The 16,626-nt window shown below is 33.8% G+C and overlaps 1 protein-coding gene across 1 annotated transcript in view; it reads left to right on the top strand.

The window, feature by feature from the left end:
• The window catches only part of Rrp6 (exosome component Rrp6), a 251,754-nt gene that overhangs the window by 5,002 nt on the left and 230,126 nt on the right, over positions 1–16,626 (top strand). Inside the window, exon 2 of the mRNA XM_090393930.1 lies at positions 9,533–9,669. Within this exon, the coding sequence (XP_090250056.1) occupies positions 9,533–9,669 (137 nt within the window). The remainder of the gene's footprint in view (positions 1–9,532; positions 9,670–16,626) is intronic.

The following is a 16,626-nucleotide window of genomic DNA, read 5'->3' as shown; positions in this document are numbered from 1 at the left end:
TTTAAAATCTTACTCCTCACAAAGAACAATTAAAAAAACAGCATAGTTATAGTTGCAAAATAAAATACTTATTTTTAAATATTACATTCATAATATAAAAACTAGAGACTGCTGACAAATTTGTGAGGCCTCCCACTTCCATTTGAAATGCATTGTTCTTTCCTTAGAATATAAAATTAACAGGAACTCCTGTATTCCATATAATTCATGTATGTAAGCTTACCATTTCTTTGCTGGACATATATACACATCCTGCAAACCTGAATAATATTCCGTCCACCTGTTGAAAGAACATGGATAAGAAGTGCAGTTTGACCATCATGTCCATTAGAAGGGGCAATAATCATTCACGCTGAAAAGAACACTTAACTAGATTACCTGGCGTACGTAGTGGCTACTTTCAGTTGCCTGCAGCAAGAAACATAGTTGCTTGCCGTTGGCTTGGTAACCGGAATCTAAGTTACATCAGACTAAATACCTGTGAGTTATATTCATTTTTTGCTGCTTGTTTTTATCATATAATTATAATTTTTAATGTCAGTGCAAAATAAGAAATCCTTTCGTACTTTTGTCACTTCATATTGTATCACTTTGGAAGATCACTATCAATTTTTTTGCTAATTATTTTAATTGCCAATACATTTTAAAATTCTCCCAGAACTTGATTAAAGATAATTATTTTTGTCAAACAAATATTTTATAAATTCATGAAAATACGAATCTAAAAATGACAGCCTCCATCTGTTCCAAATTAAGTTTTCTTTTTTATTCATAATCTTAGTTCGAAGATTAGTTCACAGATTGCGTGAAGGTTCACACTTTTAAATTTTGCTTTATAGAGAATCATACGGAAATCTTGAATCATATAATTTATTGCATAATTTTTATAACGTAATCTGTAGGTTTTTGTATTTCAACTTTCTTGGCTTCCCCTTAAACACTCATTATGAATCGAAATAAACGGCAGTTATGAAGTCAACTGTTATGTACATATTTTCGGCTAATTTCGATATTATGTGGCAGTTTTGAAGTAGAGTTATTTTCCCTACAGTTCATCTTTCGAAACGTGTAGGTGCATGCATCAAAATGAAATTTTATTTCCAAAATTTTCATAACAGAATTAATTTGTCTTTAATGGTTAACACACACACAAAATACTGCTAGATAACAATTCGTTATTTTTCCAAAGTAATTGTACCAGAGAACTTTTAATATCAGGGGCAAATGCTGGTCTTGAAATTCACGCTTTCTCTTGTTATCATTCAGGGAATGAGAGGTGTGATTGAAGTGTCTGGTTAGCGGAATGATGAATTACTGACCATTTAAAACTATGTACTGTATTTAGCCATTTATGTACATTTAATCATACAAATACAACATTTATTTTACAAATCATATTCTATCTTTTTCATTTTATCTACTTGAATACAAATTCTACCCTACAGTTCTTCTTTATGAACTGGTCAATAACATCATCATAAAAAGTTGGTTGCAACTTAATTTTCCCAAGCAACACGCACACTTGTAAAGGCTGGCTGAAGCTCACTGGCCAGAGCTTCAGTGACTATGTATGGCCCATGTTTAAGCAACAGGGTGAGATGACGTGGAGAGAGCAGAAATGGCTATGCGAGCACATGAAATCAGTGCTGAAGCAAGGACCTGGATGCTCCCACATCCGAGCAAGCCAAGGTAGCTTGACTAGCATCGGCCTTCGACACACAACACAAAGCTCAATTATTGCCGCACAAGCTTAAAACGTCTTCTGTCTACAAAAATAAAAGTCTAAATGGAATGCTTATAAATGCATACATTTATTAACAAATAATGTTAGCAAGCATGGAGAATTCCCCACTGTTTAATATTCCGATACCCAAATTAAATTGTGATTATTATAAATTAGTAAATTTTGTATATTTTTTCATTTATATTATTTCCTGATAAGTATAAATCATTAAATTATGTAATATTGGGGAAATTAATGTTTAAAAAACAGTTTCATCCTACAAAAGTATCAGAATAAAATGTTTTGAACATCTGTAAAGCAATCAGAAAGGTGAAAAATATAATAATAAAATAATAATAAATTTCTATCTGTATTCTATAACCCTCTCTCTCTCTCTCTCCTACCCCCAAAAAAACACACAAATGATTATGTAATACATGTGCGCCTTTTAAATAATTCAAATCTTTTTTTTTTTTTTCGAAGATAGTTGTATCAAATTATTTATAATTTTTCGATAATAAAAATGAAACCGATCACAATAAATTAAGAAATCATTTTAGTATAACTGTTGTATCAGTCTGTAAAAGATATGTCATTATTCTGCACTACAACTAGACAATTTAGTGTGATTTCTGGGGAACTTTCTTTTCTGTCTTTCTCAATAGCAGTGAGAGTAATCTAAGTTTAGCTTTTCCTCCAGCTAAGAGGATTATTGTGGAGTATTTCGAAGGCATAGTAATATTTAGAATATAAAAAAATAAATAAATAAATAACAAAAAATAACACTATTGAAATTTCAGCAGGCCATTGAACAACTGATTTCAGATCGAAAAGAAATAGTTCATTATTAGAAGCTTCGACGGCACAACAGTATTATTGCTTTATTGTATTTTTTTTTTTTTTTTTTTTTTTTTTTTTTTTTTTTTTTGTCAAAACAGTAAACTGAAGTAACAGATTTTGAATACTGTGTCTGAAAGCTTTCAAATCAATAGAAATTTAAAGTAGTTATATAATTGAGTTCCAGGAGAGGAGAAGGGAGGTAGATGCAGTAGAAAATCTTCAAAATGACACAAATTTTGAATTATTTCGTATAAGATATCCTTCAAGTTATATTTTTATCATATCTACAGTGGTTACACTGGATATTATAGTAATGTGGATCCTTAAAAAAAAAAATCTGTTGCAGTTTTAAGCAAAAGACAAAGGCGAAGAGTCTCTGATAAAATACCATTGAATATAAATTTTTGATATTAAAAAGACTCGCAATCGGAAACCATGATAATGCAGTTTAGCATCATTTGTTGTTCACAAAAAAAATCGTTGCTAAAATTGAAATGTTACGAACCATATAACAGTATTTTGCAAGGAAAATGTCATATTTATTTCAATAAATGTTATTTAAAAAATATGAATATTTGACACAATATTTTTAATGAAACAAACATTTGAAAATTCACGAAAAAAAATTCTTCTATATTGTCAGTAAAGTGAAAGAACATAAAAAGTTGTCTTGTTCTTGACACTGATTTGAAGAATAAAAGGCAGCAAATTTACTATTACTAAATAGATTCATTGCAAAGGCTGATCTCTGGTCATTTCAGGATTGATTATTTTCTTACATGTGAAATTTGTTTTTATTTTTGGGAAAAGACAATAATTGTGCAGGAAAACAAAAACAAAAAAAAAATCGAATATCGTAGGACAGTAAAGGAAATTCCAAGTAACACAGTACATGTAGAGTCAAAGGTTGTTCCACCACAGTTAATCCGTTAACGGCTCTAAAATCGTCGTTCAGGGATTAACGGCAAAGGGGGTAATTGCATGATAAAAAGTAGAAATACAGATGAGGTTTTGATCCATTAAAATTGAATTGGCACCTATGCCGCGGAATCTTGTCCGGAAGCAGTGCAGTATTTTTGTTTTATTCAAAATGTACATAATTACTTTTCATCTTCAACAAGAAGATGGAGTATACACCTTAAACATTTAGAAAAAAAAAATTCTTTAACAGTTAAAAGATTGAGTGAAATGAGGTGGTCCACAAGAGCTGATGCTGTATTGCTTTGAAACCATGAATATAAACAAATTAAAAAAGAATTATTTGAAGTATCCATTTCTTCTCATGAAAAACCTATTTCTAAATTAGAGCTCATCATTGGCTGATCATTTTGACAATTCAGAAACAGCGATTTTAACAGTCGTGTGGGACAAAATTTTACAACGAATAAATGCTACTAGTAAATCTCTACAAGATCCTGATATGGATTTGTTTTTAGTTAATAATTTGTTACAGTCTTTAGTTGGTTTTATTTTACATATAAGAAATTGTTTTTGCTGCTTTAAATGAAGAAGTGAATTTATTACAGATGAGAAGGAAAGAGTGAAAAAAAAAAATGTCTTGCAAAATTTCACAATCTAACCATGAGATTACTCGTCTATTTCATGAGAAAGAAAATTTCATTGTTAATACTTTTAATGTCTTTGCGATAAGCTAATTTTGGAAATTAATGAAAGAGCAAAAAGCTATTTAGACAGATAGGTTTGGCATTTTTTTGAAGAAAGATATAGAAGACAAGTACAAGACTAGTATTAACAAAATTTCACAGTCTTATGGGGCTGATATTGATTCAGAAAAATTTATTAGTGAAGTTAAGCAATTTTTAATAATGATAAAGGAAGAAAATTTTTCAATTAAAATTTGTGCAAATTTATAAACGATGGATTAAAGTCTACTTTTCCGAACGTAGAAATAATTCTGAAAATATTTTTGAGGATTCCTATTTCAAATGCAAGTGCTGAACGCTCATTTTCAGTGTTGAAACGAATAAAAAATTTAAGAAGCAGTTTGCACCAAAATAAAACGTGATCTGTTTTTTTTTATGCATTGTATCAGATGTAATAGACTCAATTAATTATGATATCATTTTAGATATGCAGTGGTGCCTTGGTTAACAATGGTAATCCATTCCAGGATTACCGTCGTTATCCAAGGTGTGATTCCCCATAAGATTTAATTGAAAATCAAGATTAATTTGTTCTGGCTCCTCCCCACAACCATAGTACATATTAAAAATGCAGATAAAACTCATTTAAAATGTCATTAAAATATGGTAAATATCATTTATTTATTATACAGTATATGTATTTGCTACAAAAAAATTAACATTAATAAAATGAATTGTTCATGAAAACAGTTTTTAATTATCAGTCTTCACCAGAAGGACAATTGGGCTCACTTCGGAGTTTTTTGACAAATGGACCTGTAAAAAAAAACAGGTCTAGGGTTGTTTGCTTCTGTCTCTTTTTTAAAATGTTTCTGAAAAACTGCATGGACTTCTCATTAAATAGATCTGCAGTTCTGATAACCTCAGATTTGTTTAAATTCCATTTCATAGCAACATTTTGAACTTCCTCCCACTTTGCCAAAACATTTTTGATTTCAGCAGTCGTAATTTGTTCTTTCTCTCCATCTTCAGATGAAATTTCATTTCCTTTTCTTCGCATTGCTGCTTGAAAAGTTCTTTTAGCTCATCAGTAGTCAGTTCTCGGTCATGCATCTCCAATAATTCTTCAACATCTTCTTCCTCTACTTCCAAGTTAAGATCATGAGCAGTTGCCACAATATCCTTAACCAATTTGTGTCCTTCATCTGAAGTTTCTTCATTACCAAAGGAAGGACATAGTTTCCTCCATGCTGCTTTGAGAAATTTCATTGATACTTCTTGCCAAGTCTTTACAATTAGCCTAATTGCTATGACAATGTTGAATTCTACCTTCCAAAAATTTTCTTATGATTATGTTGGTAGCCTCGCACATTTCAAAGCACCTGGTAAAAAGTGCCCTTGTGTAATGTTTGTTAAAATTTGTAATTATCAGCTGATCCATAGGTTGAATCAGAGACGTAGTTTCTTGGGAGAAAGAAAAATCACCTTGATAAAATCTAATTCCTCTGGTAGCTCTTCTTGTATGCCCGTTGGATGGCCAGGTGTGTTATCTGAGGTTAAATTGGCTTTTACAGGGAGATTGTTTTGCTCAAGATAGGCTTTGACAGTTGGTCCAAACACTTCGCGAATCCATTCTCTAAATTCTATTCTTGTGACCCAGGCTTTGCTGTTAGACTTCCACAAAACACCGAGATTGGATTTAGAGACTTTGAACTTTTTGAATGCTTGGGGATTCTCTGAGTGGTAGATTAACATTGGTTTTACCTTGCAGTTTCCACTTGTATTTGCTGCTAAAAGCAATGTTAACCTATCATTCATTGGTTTATGCCCAGGAAGTGTTTTTCTTTCTTTTGTGATAAATATCCTGTTGGACATTTTCTTCCAAAATAACTCAGTCTCATCACAATTGAAGACTTGTTAAGGTAGGTATTCTCCTTCTTCTATAATTCTTGTGAAGCTATTGACAAAATTATCTGCTGCTGCTTTGTTAGCACTAGCTTCCTCTACATGTCTGACCACACTATGAATTCCTGTTCTTTTTTTAAAGTTGTCAAACTAACCTCTGCTACCTTTGAAATCATCAGCTACCCCAGAACTTGAGCCTGAAGTCTTCTTTTTCAAATCTTGATAAATCTGTTTAGCTTTCTGACAGATTGCATTTTGAGATGTAGTATCGCCTGCCATTTCTCTTTCTTTGATCCAAATTAGTAATAGATTTTCCATTTGCTCAAAAAGAAGCCCTCCAGCATTCAACCTTGAAGTTCCCTTAAGTTCTCTTTCTTAGCCAAAATGGTTGATATTGTAGAATGACTGGTTTCATATATTCGAGCTAGCTGCATAACTTTAACACCTTCATGATGTTTTGCTATTATTTCTTTCTTCTGTTCAATAGAGAAAATTTTTCTGTTTTTTTTTTTCCTCACTAGCTTTCTTTTTAGGACCCATTTTGTCACACGGTAAAAAAATTCACTCTATAAAAAAAAAAAAAAAAACGCAAAATACGGTATTATTACAAATTGTACAACACTAAGACAAGAGATACAAAGAACATATAGTCACCTGAAAATAAAAGTTCAAAAAAAAATTTTTTTGAAATAAAAGTTAACAGTTAAATTCGAAATCTGCAATTTTTCTTGCAAGTGACGATATTAGATACAGCATTTGCCGTAACATACACTGATTAGCAGCTTATAGATACAACGTTATTATATGGATGAGATTTGATTTTGCCTTTTGATGCTGAATGAACAGTGACGCGCACCCACCGATTTATTGTCTATATGAACCAGCACATAAAAAAATAAATGCTTAAATACTCATTTTCATCATAAAACGCATTTATAACCACAAATTTTAAAATAAAGCACTACAAGAAAAGAAACAATAAACGGAAAACGTAAACAGCTGGCTATGATGGGTCAAACATATCATCTGAGCTTCACAGATATGCCACGTGGCTGTTCTCTATTCGACAATGTCTTCCCATGCGTGGCTGGGTGTGATCGGAAAATTCCGGTTTTTTAGATCGGATAGAGGTTCATATAATCGAGAGTCATTAACCAAGAGATTTTTTTCTTACAGCCACTCGTCGTTAACCAAGTATGTTGTTATCGGAGGCCGTTGTTAATCAAGGCACCGCTGTATTTGCTAAAACCAAAGCCAGAAAAAAGAAAAAAAACTTTCAGTTATTTTTTTTTTAATTTAAATTTGAACTGATATATTTATATATATATATATATATATATATATATGTGTGTGTATTTTTTTTTTCTTTAAATGCAAATATATGTATACCAATGTTGTGTTATTTTTAGTTTATTAAAATGAGTTATTATGGAAATGTCGACTCTATTTTCAATTAACTAAAAAAAAAGCGTATGAATTTGATTAACTGAAGTAGACTTGTTCTTTTGGGCCTCATTATGATGTTGCGTCTAGGGCCTCAAAAAGTATAAATGCAGCCCTGTTGAGAGGTTTTCTATATTGGCTTTAAATTGGGCCGAGTTTTTTTGTGTGTGAAGTGTGTTGCCAGTATATTGTGTGAGCACTTTGGCTAAATGTTGGGCTAATTTGTACGTGGGTGAATCAATACCATCCGCAATGGGGTGTAATGGCACTTTTTGTTTATGAATTTTTCGTAATCCACATATCCATGGTGGGGGAGGGAGAGTCTAGAGTTGTGAGTTTTTAGTCTGCTTGTAACTTCCATAGGCCAAGAGGTAACCTTTTTAAAGAGCCTATGGGAGTGTTCTGTTTTGGCTGCTATTGGGATAATAGTCTATAGCAGCTTTTCCCAGATTTTTCCTACAACGGAACACCTTGGCTATTTTGTAATGTATTAATAATTAATTATGGCATAATCATAAAGAGTATTAGTACACTTATGTATACAGTGTGGCATGTTGACAAATATAAAATTAAATTTAAATCAGTTATCAATCACTGGACTAATGAAATCTTGTAGCATATTGTTGTTTCATCAGGCCAACATTATTAAACTAATTTGTGCTAATTTTCATCGACATATCCCATTATGATCACCAGAAATTTATAGTATTATTATAAGTACTTAGGAGTGAATGCAGGCTTTTTCTCCTCTGTGCTAGTAGTTTTCCTCTCCTTTTGTACATCCTGGAGATCGCTTTTGTAGGCTGGAGGTGGATGAATCACTATCTGTTGCATCACAAACACCTTCAATAAGAGATTTCTTAACACCAAAATTAAACAAAGTTCCTATATCTCTTATTCATATTAAAATTTAAATCTGTAGACCTATTACTTTTAAAAAATCATGGCACTACGGTTTCGAAACAAGCACCTTCACCCTACAATACGAACTTTCAAAGAAAGTATTCGATATTACTAGATTTGAGAACTGGATACAGACTATCTTGATCTTCAATTTCAGTGGAAAAATTTTCTTTATACATCTTTGCTGATTGGTCACTAACATTTGCAACGCAGATGTTATTTCGTTCAGTTTTGAGAACAGAGGATATGCTGCTCATTGTTGTAATCAGCTTACTGGCAATTTTTATGACTGGTCATAAACAGCAGTATTCCCTTTCCCGAATTACTTCCATGTTTAAAAGTACACAGCTTGGTCACTGACATCACGGAGCATTGGTGTTCCGCAGAACACAATTTGGGAAACCCTGGTCTAAAGGGTGGTAGGTAGAATGATCTGAAAGTAAAGAAACAAGCTTACCTATGTTGTCTATTTGGTTTAGAACTACAGTGGCATTTCCCTTATCTGCTTTAGTAATTATTACTTTTCTGTTGTTTGTCATTTCATTGCTTTGAATTCTTCTTTTGATAGTTTGCGTTTTTGTGGTTTCACATGGTAAGAACAATGGCTACATCTAGTCTGATATTGTTGGGAAGGTTGTAGATACCTCATTCTACCTGTATCATTTCTTCTGCAGGGATCTTTTTCTGTGCTATGGCGAAGTTGTAGCCACACGTGAGTGCTGATTGCTTCAAGGTAAGGGATACCGGTTTAATACCATGTTGAGAAGTAGTTGAAGTTTGGAAGTTGAGTTATTTTTTAAACTTTCAAATTTTTTAATGTGCCGACTTTGTATTCTTTGAAATTATTTTTCTGCTGAAGCATTAGAAACGTGGAAAAGGACTATCCAAAAGTTAACGTTCAGTGTAGCAGCAAGCTCTTCATTTAGCGCATGAATAGCCTAGTTGGTGTCAGCCAAGAGAACATGAATGGCAGCAGACTGCTCCAATCAGCAGTTTGATATTTTACAATAAAATACAATATTTATATACAATAACCTGCTTCAATGTAACAGTGTAGTTTTATTTAATCTGATTTGATGAAACGGTATGTGTCAAATTCATTTTTTCTCCTTAGGATGTGTTGCAGTCTGTACTTTTGGCAACAAAAGCATCTAATGAACTTCCATCAAGTGGTCATGAACATGACTATTATAGTAGCTTTAGAGGATTCCGACAACTTATGCAAATTGAAGGGAAACGAATTCTTTCACTGTAAGTTGTAATTTTTATTAACTTTAAATGTTTGTCTATTTATTTATTTTATTACTATTTTAATTTGGATGAATGCATATGTATCTTTAGCATTGCTGTTCTGCAAATTTACGGTTTTGCTGTTTAACCCTCTGTGTGATTCCCACTCGCAAAGGGTTCTATACTTCTAGCACGTAAGCAAAGGATGGATAATCCAGAAACCCTTCTTTAGAGAGCAACTGTAGAACTTTCTCAAGCCACTTCACACCTCCAGTAAGTAAGATGATAGTCTCATGCCAGGAAACAATTCATCTACTGCCTGTAGATTACAAAATATCCAGCCCACAATAAGATTCAAATGTACCAATTGTTGTTTAGAGAGCAGAGACTTGATTTGTAGTGCCACCCAGGTTAGCTGAAAGTACTCATAAAATGATGAAAGTTCTATTAAGAATGTTTCTTTTTATGTAAACAATCTGTTTTGTAAAGAAACATGAGAATGTGGAATGGATGAAACAGCAGATCAGAATGGCACCATAACTTTAAGCAGATTTCGTGTTTGTTATATATTTTATTTATTTTTTAATCTTTTTTTTTTGTATGTCAATGAGTATTGTGCTGCCATTTTATTCAGTCTTTGCTTCAGTCAGTTTTCTGACATTTATACTACATGCCCTGATCATTTTTGAATTTTAAACAGTCCATTGTTATATTCAGTATTAAACACAATTTCATGATTTTTGCAAAAATACACATTTAGTAACATAACAAGTGATGTAAGACTGTCATCCAAATTAATTTGGGATGAAGAAGCCCTACAGTAATATGAATTCAGATATTTAAATGGCTGACTACGTGTTGAACTCTACTTCATAGTTTCAATCAGACTTAATGACTAAACTGTGGGCATCACTGTTTGATCTATTGCTTCTGAGTAGTTTTATAGCAAATTTTTATTTACAGATTGACATTTTATCTTATCAAATAATCTGGTAGTGTTACATTTTTTTTTTTTAACTGACATTTTAGCCCTTCATGTCGGACACCTATTTGTGGGAGGGCGACCTCTAAGTCATGGTACTGACCCATTTTCATTCTTTCCCTTTTTCTATATTTAACGTCATGTATTCTTGTCATGTCTACTTTTCCTAAGTCTTTTTATATATATACAGTAAAACCCCGTTTTTACATTCCCACAATTTACTTTTTACTGCCATTTACATCATTTTCCGTTGGCCCCATGCCTATTCTTACGATGTATTGTTTTCCCACCATTAACAACTTGATGTGAACGTTATTTCCCGTGCTTTGTGTTTTTTTCTTGGGTGGCAATACTGATTTTCGAATCAATTGCTGCGGAAATCTGCGCATTTCTGTTCCCAGATGGCATTACTTACTTTCGGCTGTAGTTTCATTTCCGCAATCACGGTGACCTGCACGCTTGCCACAGTAATGTGGTGATGAGCGATACCATGATTTTTCAATCACAGTATGATTTGATATTGCAGAATTTCTGCTACGTAATTTAGCATGTGAAAGTTGCTTTAAAGTTGCGGTGGTGGGTTATCCATGTTAGTAACATGGGGAAAAAAGACAGAAAATGTATTTCGGTAGAAGAAAAGATGGCAATTCTGCGACGTGTAGATTGGCATTCTGGAACACGTGTGCATTTAGCAAAAGATCTTGGACTGTCCGTGTCCACTTTGAACACGATAGTAAAAAAACAGGTCAAGCACTGAACTCAATGCAAAGCAATCTGGTGCGATGTAAACAAAAAAAAAAAAAAAAAAAAAGCAAAAACAATCAACAAATAAAGATTATTTTAAATAGATAAATGTAAGTAATTGTAAATTCATTTATTTTGAGTTATTAAATTTTGCAATCAGCTATGTAGACTCGCATACTAGCAGTAAGTCATCTTTTAGACTTTTTTTTACATTTCCTGCTATTTACACTTTTTTCCATCAGTCCCCTGAAAAGTGTAAAAAAGGGGGTTTTACTGTATATACACACAATTCTATCTTCCAGACTATCATCATTGGGATGCAACCACCTGTCACTGTATTTTCTGTACAGTAGTTACCTGTAAGTAGCAGGAAAGTTGGATCTGGCAGTCTTTAATTTCATCCCTTGTTTCAGCTGGTGAGCTTACATGCAAGAATCAGTGGTGTTGCAATACGTCTCTTACCCTATTGCCCACATATATGGCCAAAGACTTGCTGTTGTGTCAGTACTGCATCTAAAGTAATCCCGTCATACCACTTCAGAACAGATTTCTTGCTTGGTGAATAGTGACCGTCCATGCATGGTTCCATGGCAAGGTTGTGATTTCTGGTGCAGAACCAAAAAAATTCCTGTGAGCATGCATCCTTCATTGTCAAATTTTCCAGAAGCCTCACAAAGCACCAACCAGGTATGTGATTTAAATAAATCATTTGATAACAGAAATAAGAAACAAGACTGAAAGCATACCCGAACTCAACATCATCAGAGTTAAAGATCGGTACTATCAATATAACAAGCCTGAATGGCAAAGAAATGGAGCTAGCTGAGGAATTAGATAAGTACCAGATCAACATAATTGGGGGGACTGAAACAAAAAAGCCAAAAACTGGTGAGATCTTTCTGAGCAATAAATACAAAATGTTATATTCAGGCAATGACAATCGAGGAAAAGAAGGAGTAGCCATAGTATTCAACACAAAATACGAGCCTAATCTTCTTGAATGGCAGGCAGTTTCAAGTAGAGTAATGTGAGCAAATATGAGAATAGGGAACTGGACAATGAGACTTATTTGTGCCTATGTCCCCACAGAAGGTTCTACTAAGGTAGAAGTGGAGGAATTTTTTAAGGCTTTAGAAAAAGCAACTGACACAATGAAAAAGGAAAAGTTGGTCCTTGTTGGGGATCTAAATAGTAGAGTAGGAAATGATTGTCAGACATACAAAAATATTTTGGGAAAATTTGGAGAAAAGAGCAAAGCTAATAATAATGGCAAATATCTGTTGGATTTCTGCTCAGGACAGAGATTGGTTATTAATAGTACCATGTTCCAACATAAAAATGTGCACAAATTCACATGGAGAGAATAGCCATCATCATCATCAAATTCCTGCCATGTACCCTCAAGGGGTGTACAGGATATGACAGTACTACATGAAAAAATTACATCATTACTAACTTCCTATCTATAATTTTCCTCCAAATCAGTCTGTTACTTGTCAAACTCTAATATTATCAGATCTTATATTTCTATCGTCTAAAGCACTTTGTACCCTATCAATCCACCTATATCTTGGTCTTCCTCTGGGTCGTTTTCCTGCCAACCTGGCAGAGAACACTTGTTTTGCTAGTCTTTCCTCTCCCATTCTATTTAAGTGACCATACCACCTGAGATTAGCTCTGCTAACGCATTCCTGGATGCTGACAATGTCAAGTTCTTTCCTAATATCCTCATTTTTAATATGATATTGCCATTGATGCCATCTGTTCATGCTTCTAATCTTTCTCAGGACTCTCATATCTGTGGTCTCTAGTCTTTGGTCAAGTGTTTTACTTCTGACCCAGCTCTCAGATCCATAAGTTAAAACTGGTTTGAACACTGTCTTGAACACTATACAGCTAATTTAGTGTTCCGACTAATTTCTCTCTTATTCCATATGAATTTATTCAATTGACTTTCCACAATACCAGCTTTGCTGATTCTGTTGTCTATTTCTTTATTTAATTTACCATCTTCAGTAAAAATCGTGCCTAAATAGCTGAAATGTTTTACTTGTTCCACAGGTTCTCCATTCACAACACAGTTGACATTTTCAATGATTCTGCCTATTTTCATTGTCTTTGTCTTTTTATTGCTGACCTTCATACCATATCTATTACAACAGCTATTCAATTTGGTCAGAGAATCTTGTAGACTTGTAGCGGATTTATTTAGAAGTATAACATCATCCGCATAAAGCAAAGAGCTGACATTAACATCTCCAATTTTGATATCAGGTTTAATACCACTTTCCTTCATAATGTGATCCATATAGATAATGAATAACAGAGGGGATAATGTACATCCTTGTCTCACACCAGATTTAACATTAAACCATCTTCTTGTACTTCCTTCAATTCTAACTGCTGACTTACACCTCAAATAAAGACTAAGTATTGCTTGATATAATGCCCCATTCACACCATATAACATCAGCGTATTCAATAGCTTCTCTCTTGGCACTTTGTCATATGCCTTTTCCAAATCGACAAAACTTAAATACAGATCTTTGTTATATTCCCATGCTTTCTCGACTATTTGTCGTAAAGTGAAGATCTGATCCTGACAGCCTCTATTTGGCCTGAATCCAGCTTGTTCTTTACCAAGCTTTTCTTCCACAATTCTTCTCAACCGTTTCTCAAGTATACTTGCATAGATCTTGCCAGGAACACTCAGTAGGGAAATACCTCTGTAATTCTCACATTCAGTTTTATTTCCCTTTTTATATATGGGTACTATGAGAGCTCTACTCCAATCATCAAGAATTCGTCCCTCTGTCCAGGCTTTCTGAATTATGCAGTGCAGCCACTGTAAGACTTTTATACCACCATACTTTTTTGGTCGAATATCATCTACTCCTGCTGCCTTTCCACATTTCAAGCTTTTGATGGCTTTTTCTACTTCAAGTATGGATATGTATTCCTGACTGCATGCCTGGTCAGTGTTTTTTATCACTATGCTGTCATCACTGCTTGTTTCATTTAACAGTTTTTCAAAGTAATTACTCCATACTTGAAGGATATCTTTTTCTCCTGTTTTCATGTCACCTTTATCATTTCTAACTCCTTTTACAGCACTCTTTCCTCCATTTCTAAGCTTCTTCAACAACCTCCAGAATATTTTGCCACCTTCTTGATATTTATTTTCTATATTCTTGCCAAAGTCCTCCCATGACTTTTGTTTAGCCAGTTTTACACACTGTTTAGCTTTCTTACATTTGTCTCTGTATTTTGTAAGAGTAAAAGCTGACTTATTTGCCAGGAACATTTGATATGCTTTCTTCTTTTCCTTCACCGCCTCTTTAACTTCCTGGGTCCACCAAGGACTTCTGAATTTTCTATCCTTGCACACAACCTCACCACATGCCTCTCTGGCAGAATCAATCAATGTTTTTTTCAGAGTTTGTCACTGAATCTCCAAGGTTTGATTCCTGTTCTCAAACTCTTTCATTTTCTTTTCAATAATCTTTGTGTATTTTAGTCTACAGTTCACATCTGAGAGCTGCTCAACTTTTATTCGCTTTAAAACTTTCTTACATGTTATTCTTTTCAATATTAAATTCAATTTTATCCTGCTCAAGACTAAATAGTGATCACTTCCAATTTCAAATCCTCTGTACACTCTGGTGTCCTGCACCAGGGAGAAAACATCACTATCAACAATAACATAGTCAATGAGACTTTTCTTATTCCTAGCCTCTTCTCTCCAGGTGAATTTGTGCACATTTTTATGTTGGAGCATGGTGTTAGTAATAACCTGTCCATGTCCTGAGCAGAAATCCAACAGATATTTGCCATTATTATTAGCTTTGCTCTTTTCTCCAAATTTTCCCAAAATATTTTTGTATGTCTCACAATCATTTCCTACTCTGCTATTTAGATCCCCAACAAGAACCAACTTTTCCTTTTTTCAGTTGCTTTTTCTAAAGCATCGAAAAATTCCTCCACTTCTACCTTAGTAGAACCTTCTGTGGGACCATAGGCACAAATAAGTCTCATTGTCCAGTTCCCCATTCTCATATTTGCCCACATTACTCTACTTGAGACTGACTGCCATTCAAGAAGATTAGCCTCGTATTTTGTGTTGAATACTATGGCTACTCCTTCTTTTCCTTGATTGTCATTGCCTGAATATAACATTTTGTATTTATTGCTCAGAAAGATCTCGCCAGTTTTGGTCTTTTTTGTTTCAGTCACCCCTATTATGTCGATCTGGTACTTATCTAATTCCTCAGCTAGCTCCATTTCTTTGCCATTCAGGCTTCTTATGTTGATAGTACCGATCTTTAACTCTGGTGATGTTGAGTTGGGGTTTGTTTTCAGATTTGTCCAGTAGCTGACTTTTCGCTGTTCACCCTGGTTCCCTGGCGAAAACAACAGGGGCCTTGTTTAACCAGGCGACGCCCCAGCCGGCATGAAATTTTGTCATGTTGTACCATCATTTTTTATTTTGGTTTAACCAATAATAATACAATTTGGTCAGCTAAATCCGAAATTGCTGAGAGAAAGAGAGAATAGCCAAGGAATAAGAAAAGTCTCATTGACTATGTTATTGTTGATAGTGATGTTTTCTTCCTGGTGCAGGACACCAGAGTGTATAGAGGATTTGAAATTGGAAGTGATCACTATTTAGTCTTGAGCAGGATAAAATTGAATTTCATATTGAAAAGAATAACATGTAAGAAAGTTTTAAAGCAAATAAAAGTTGAGCATCTCTCAGATGAGAACAGTAGACTAAAATACACAAAGATTATTGAAGAACAGGAACCAAAATTTGGGAATTCAGTTGCAAGATTTGAAGAAAACCCTGATTGATTCAGCTAAAGAAGCATGTTGTGAAGTTGTCTGCAAGGATAGAAAAATTAGAACTCCATGGTTGACACAGGAAGTTAAAGAGGTAGTGAAGAAAAAGAAGAAAGCATATGAAAAGTTCCTGGCAAATAAGTCAGCTTGTGCTCTTAGAGAATACGGAGACAAATGTAAGAAAGCTAAAGAGTGTGTAAAACTAGCTAAAGGAAAGTCATGGGAGGACTTTGGCAAGAACATAGAAAATAAATATCAAGAAGGTGGCAAAATATTCCTGCAGTTGTTGAAGAAACTTAGGAATGGAGGAAAGCGTGCTGTAAAAGGAGTTAGAGATGATAAAGGTAACATGAAAATGGGAGAAAAAGATATCTTTGAAGTATGGAATAATTACTTCGAAAAACTGCTAAATG

This window comes from Typopeltis vanoorti, chromosome 6, assembly GCF_054136105.1.
Source record: "Typopeltis vanoorti isolate ZY-2024b chromosome 6, IOZ_Tvanoo_1.0, whole genome shotgun sequence".
NCBI lineage: Eukaryota > Metazoa > Arthropoda > Arachnida > Uropygi > Thelyphonidae > Typopeltis > Typopeltis vanoorti.
Note: the sequence above shows the minus strand (reverse complement) of the source record. Positions and strands in the feature narration are given on the sequence as shown.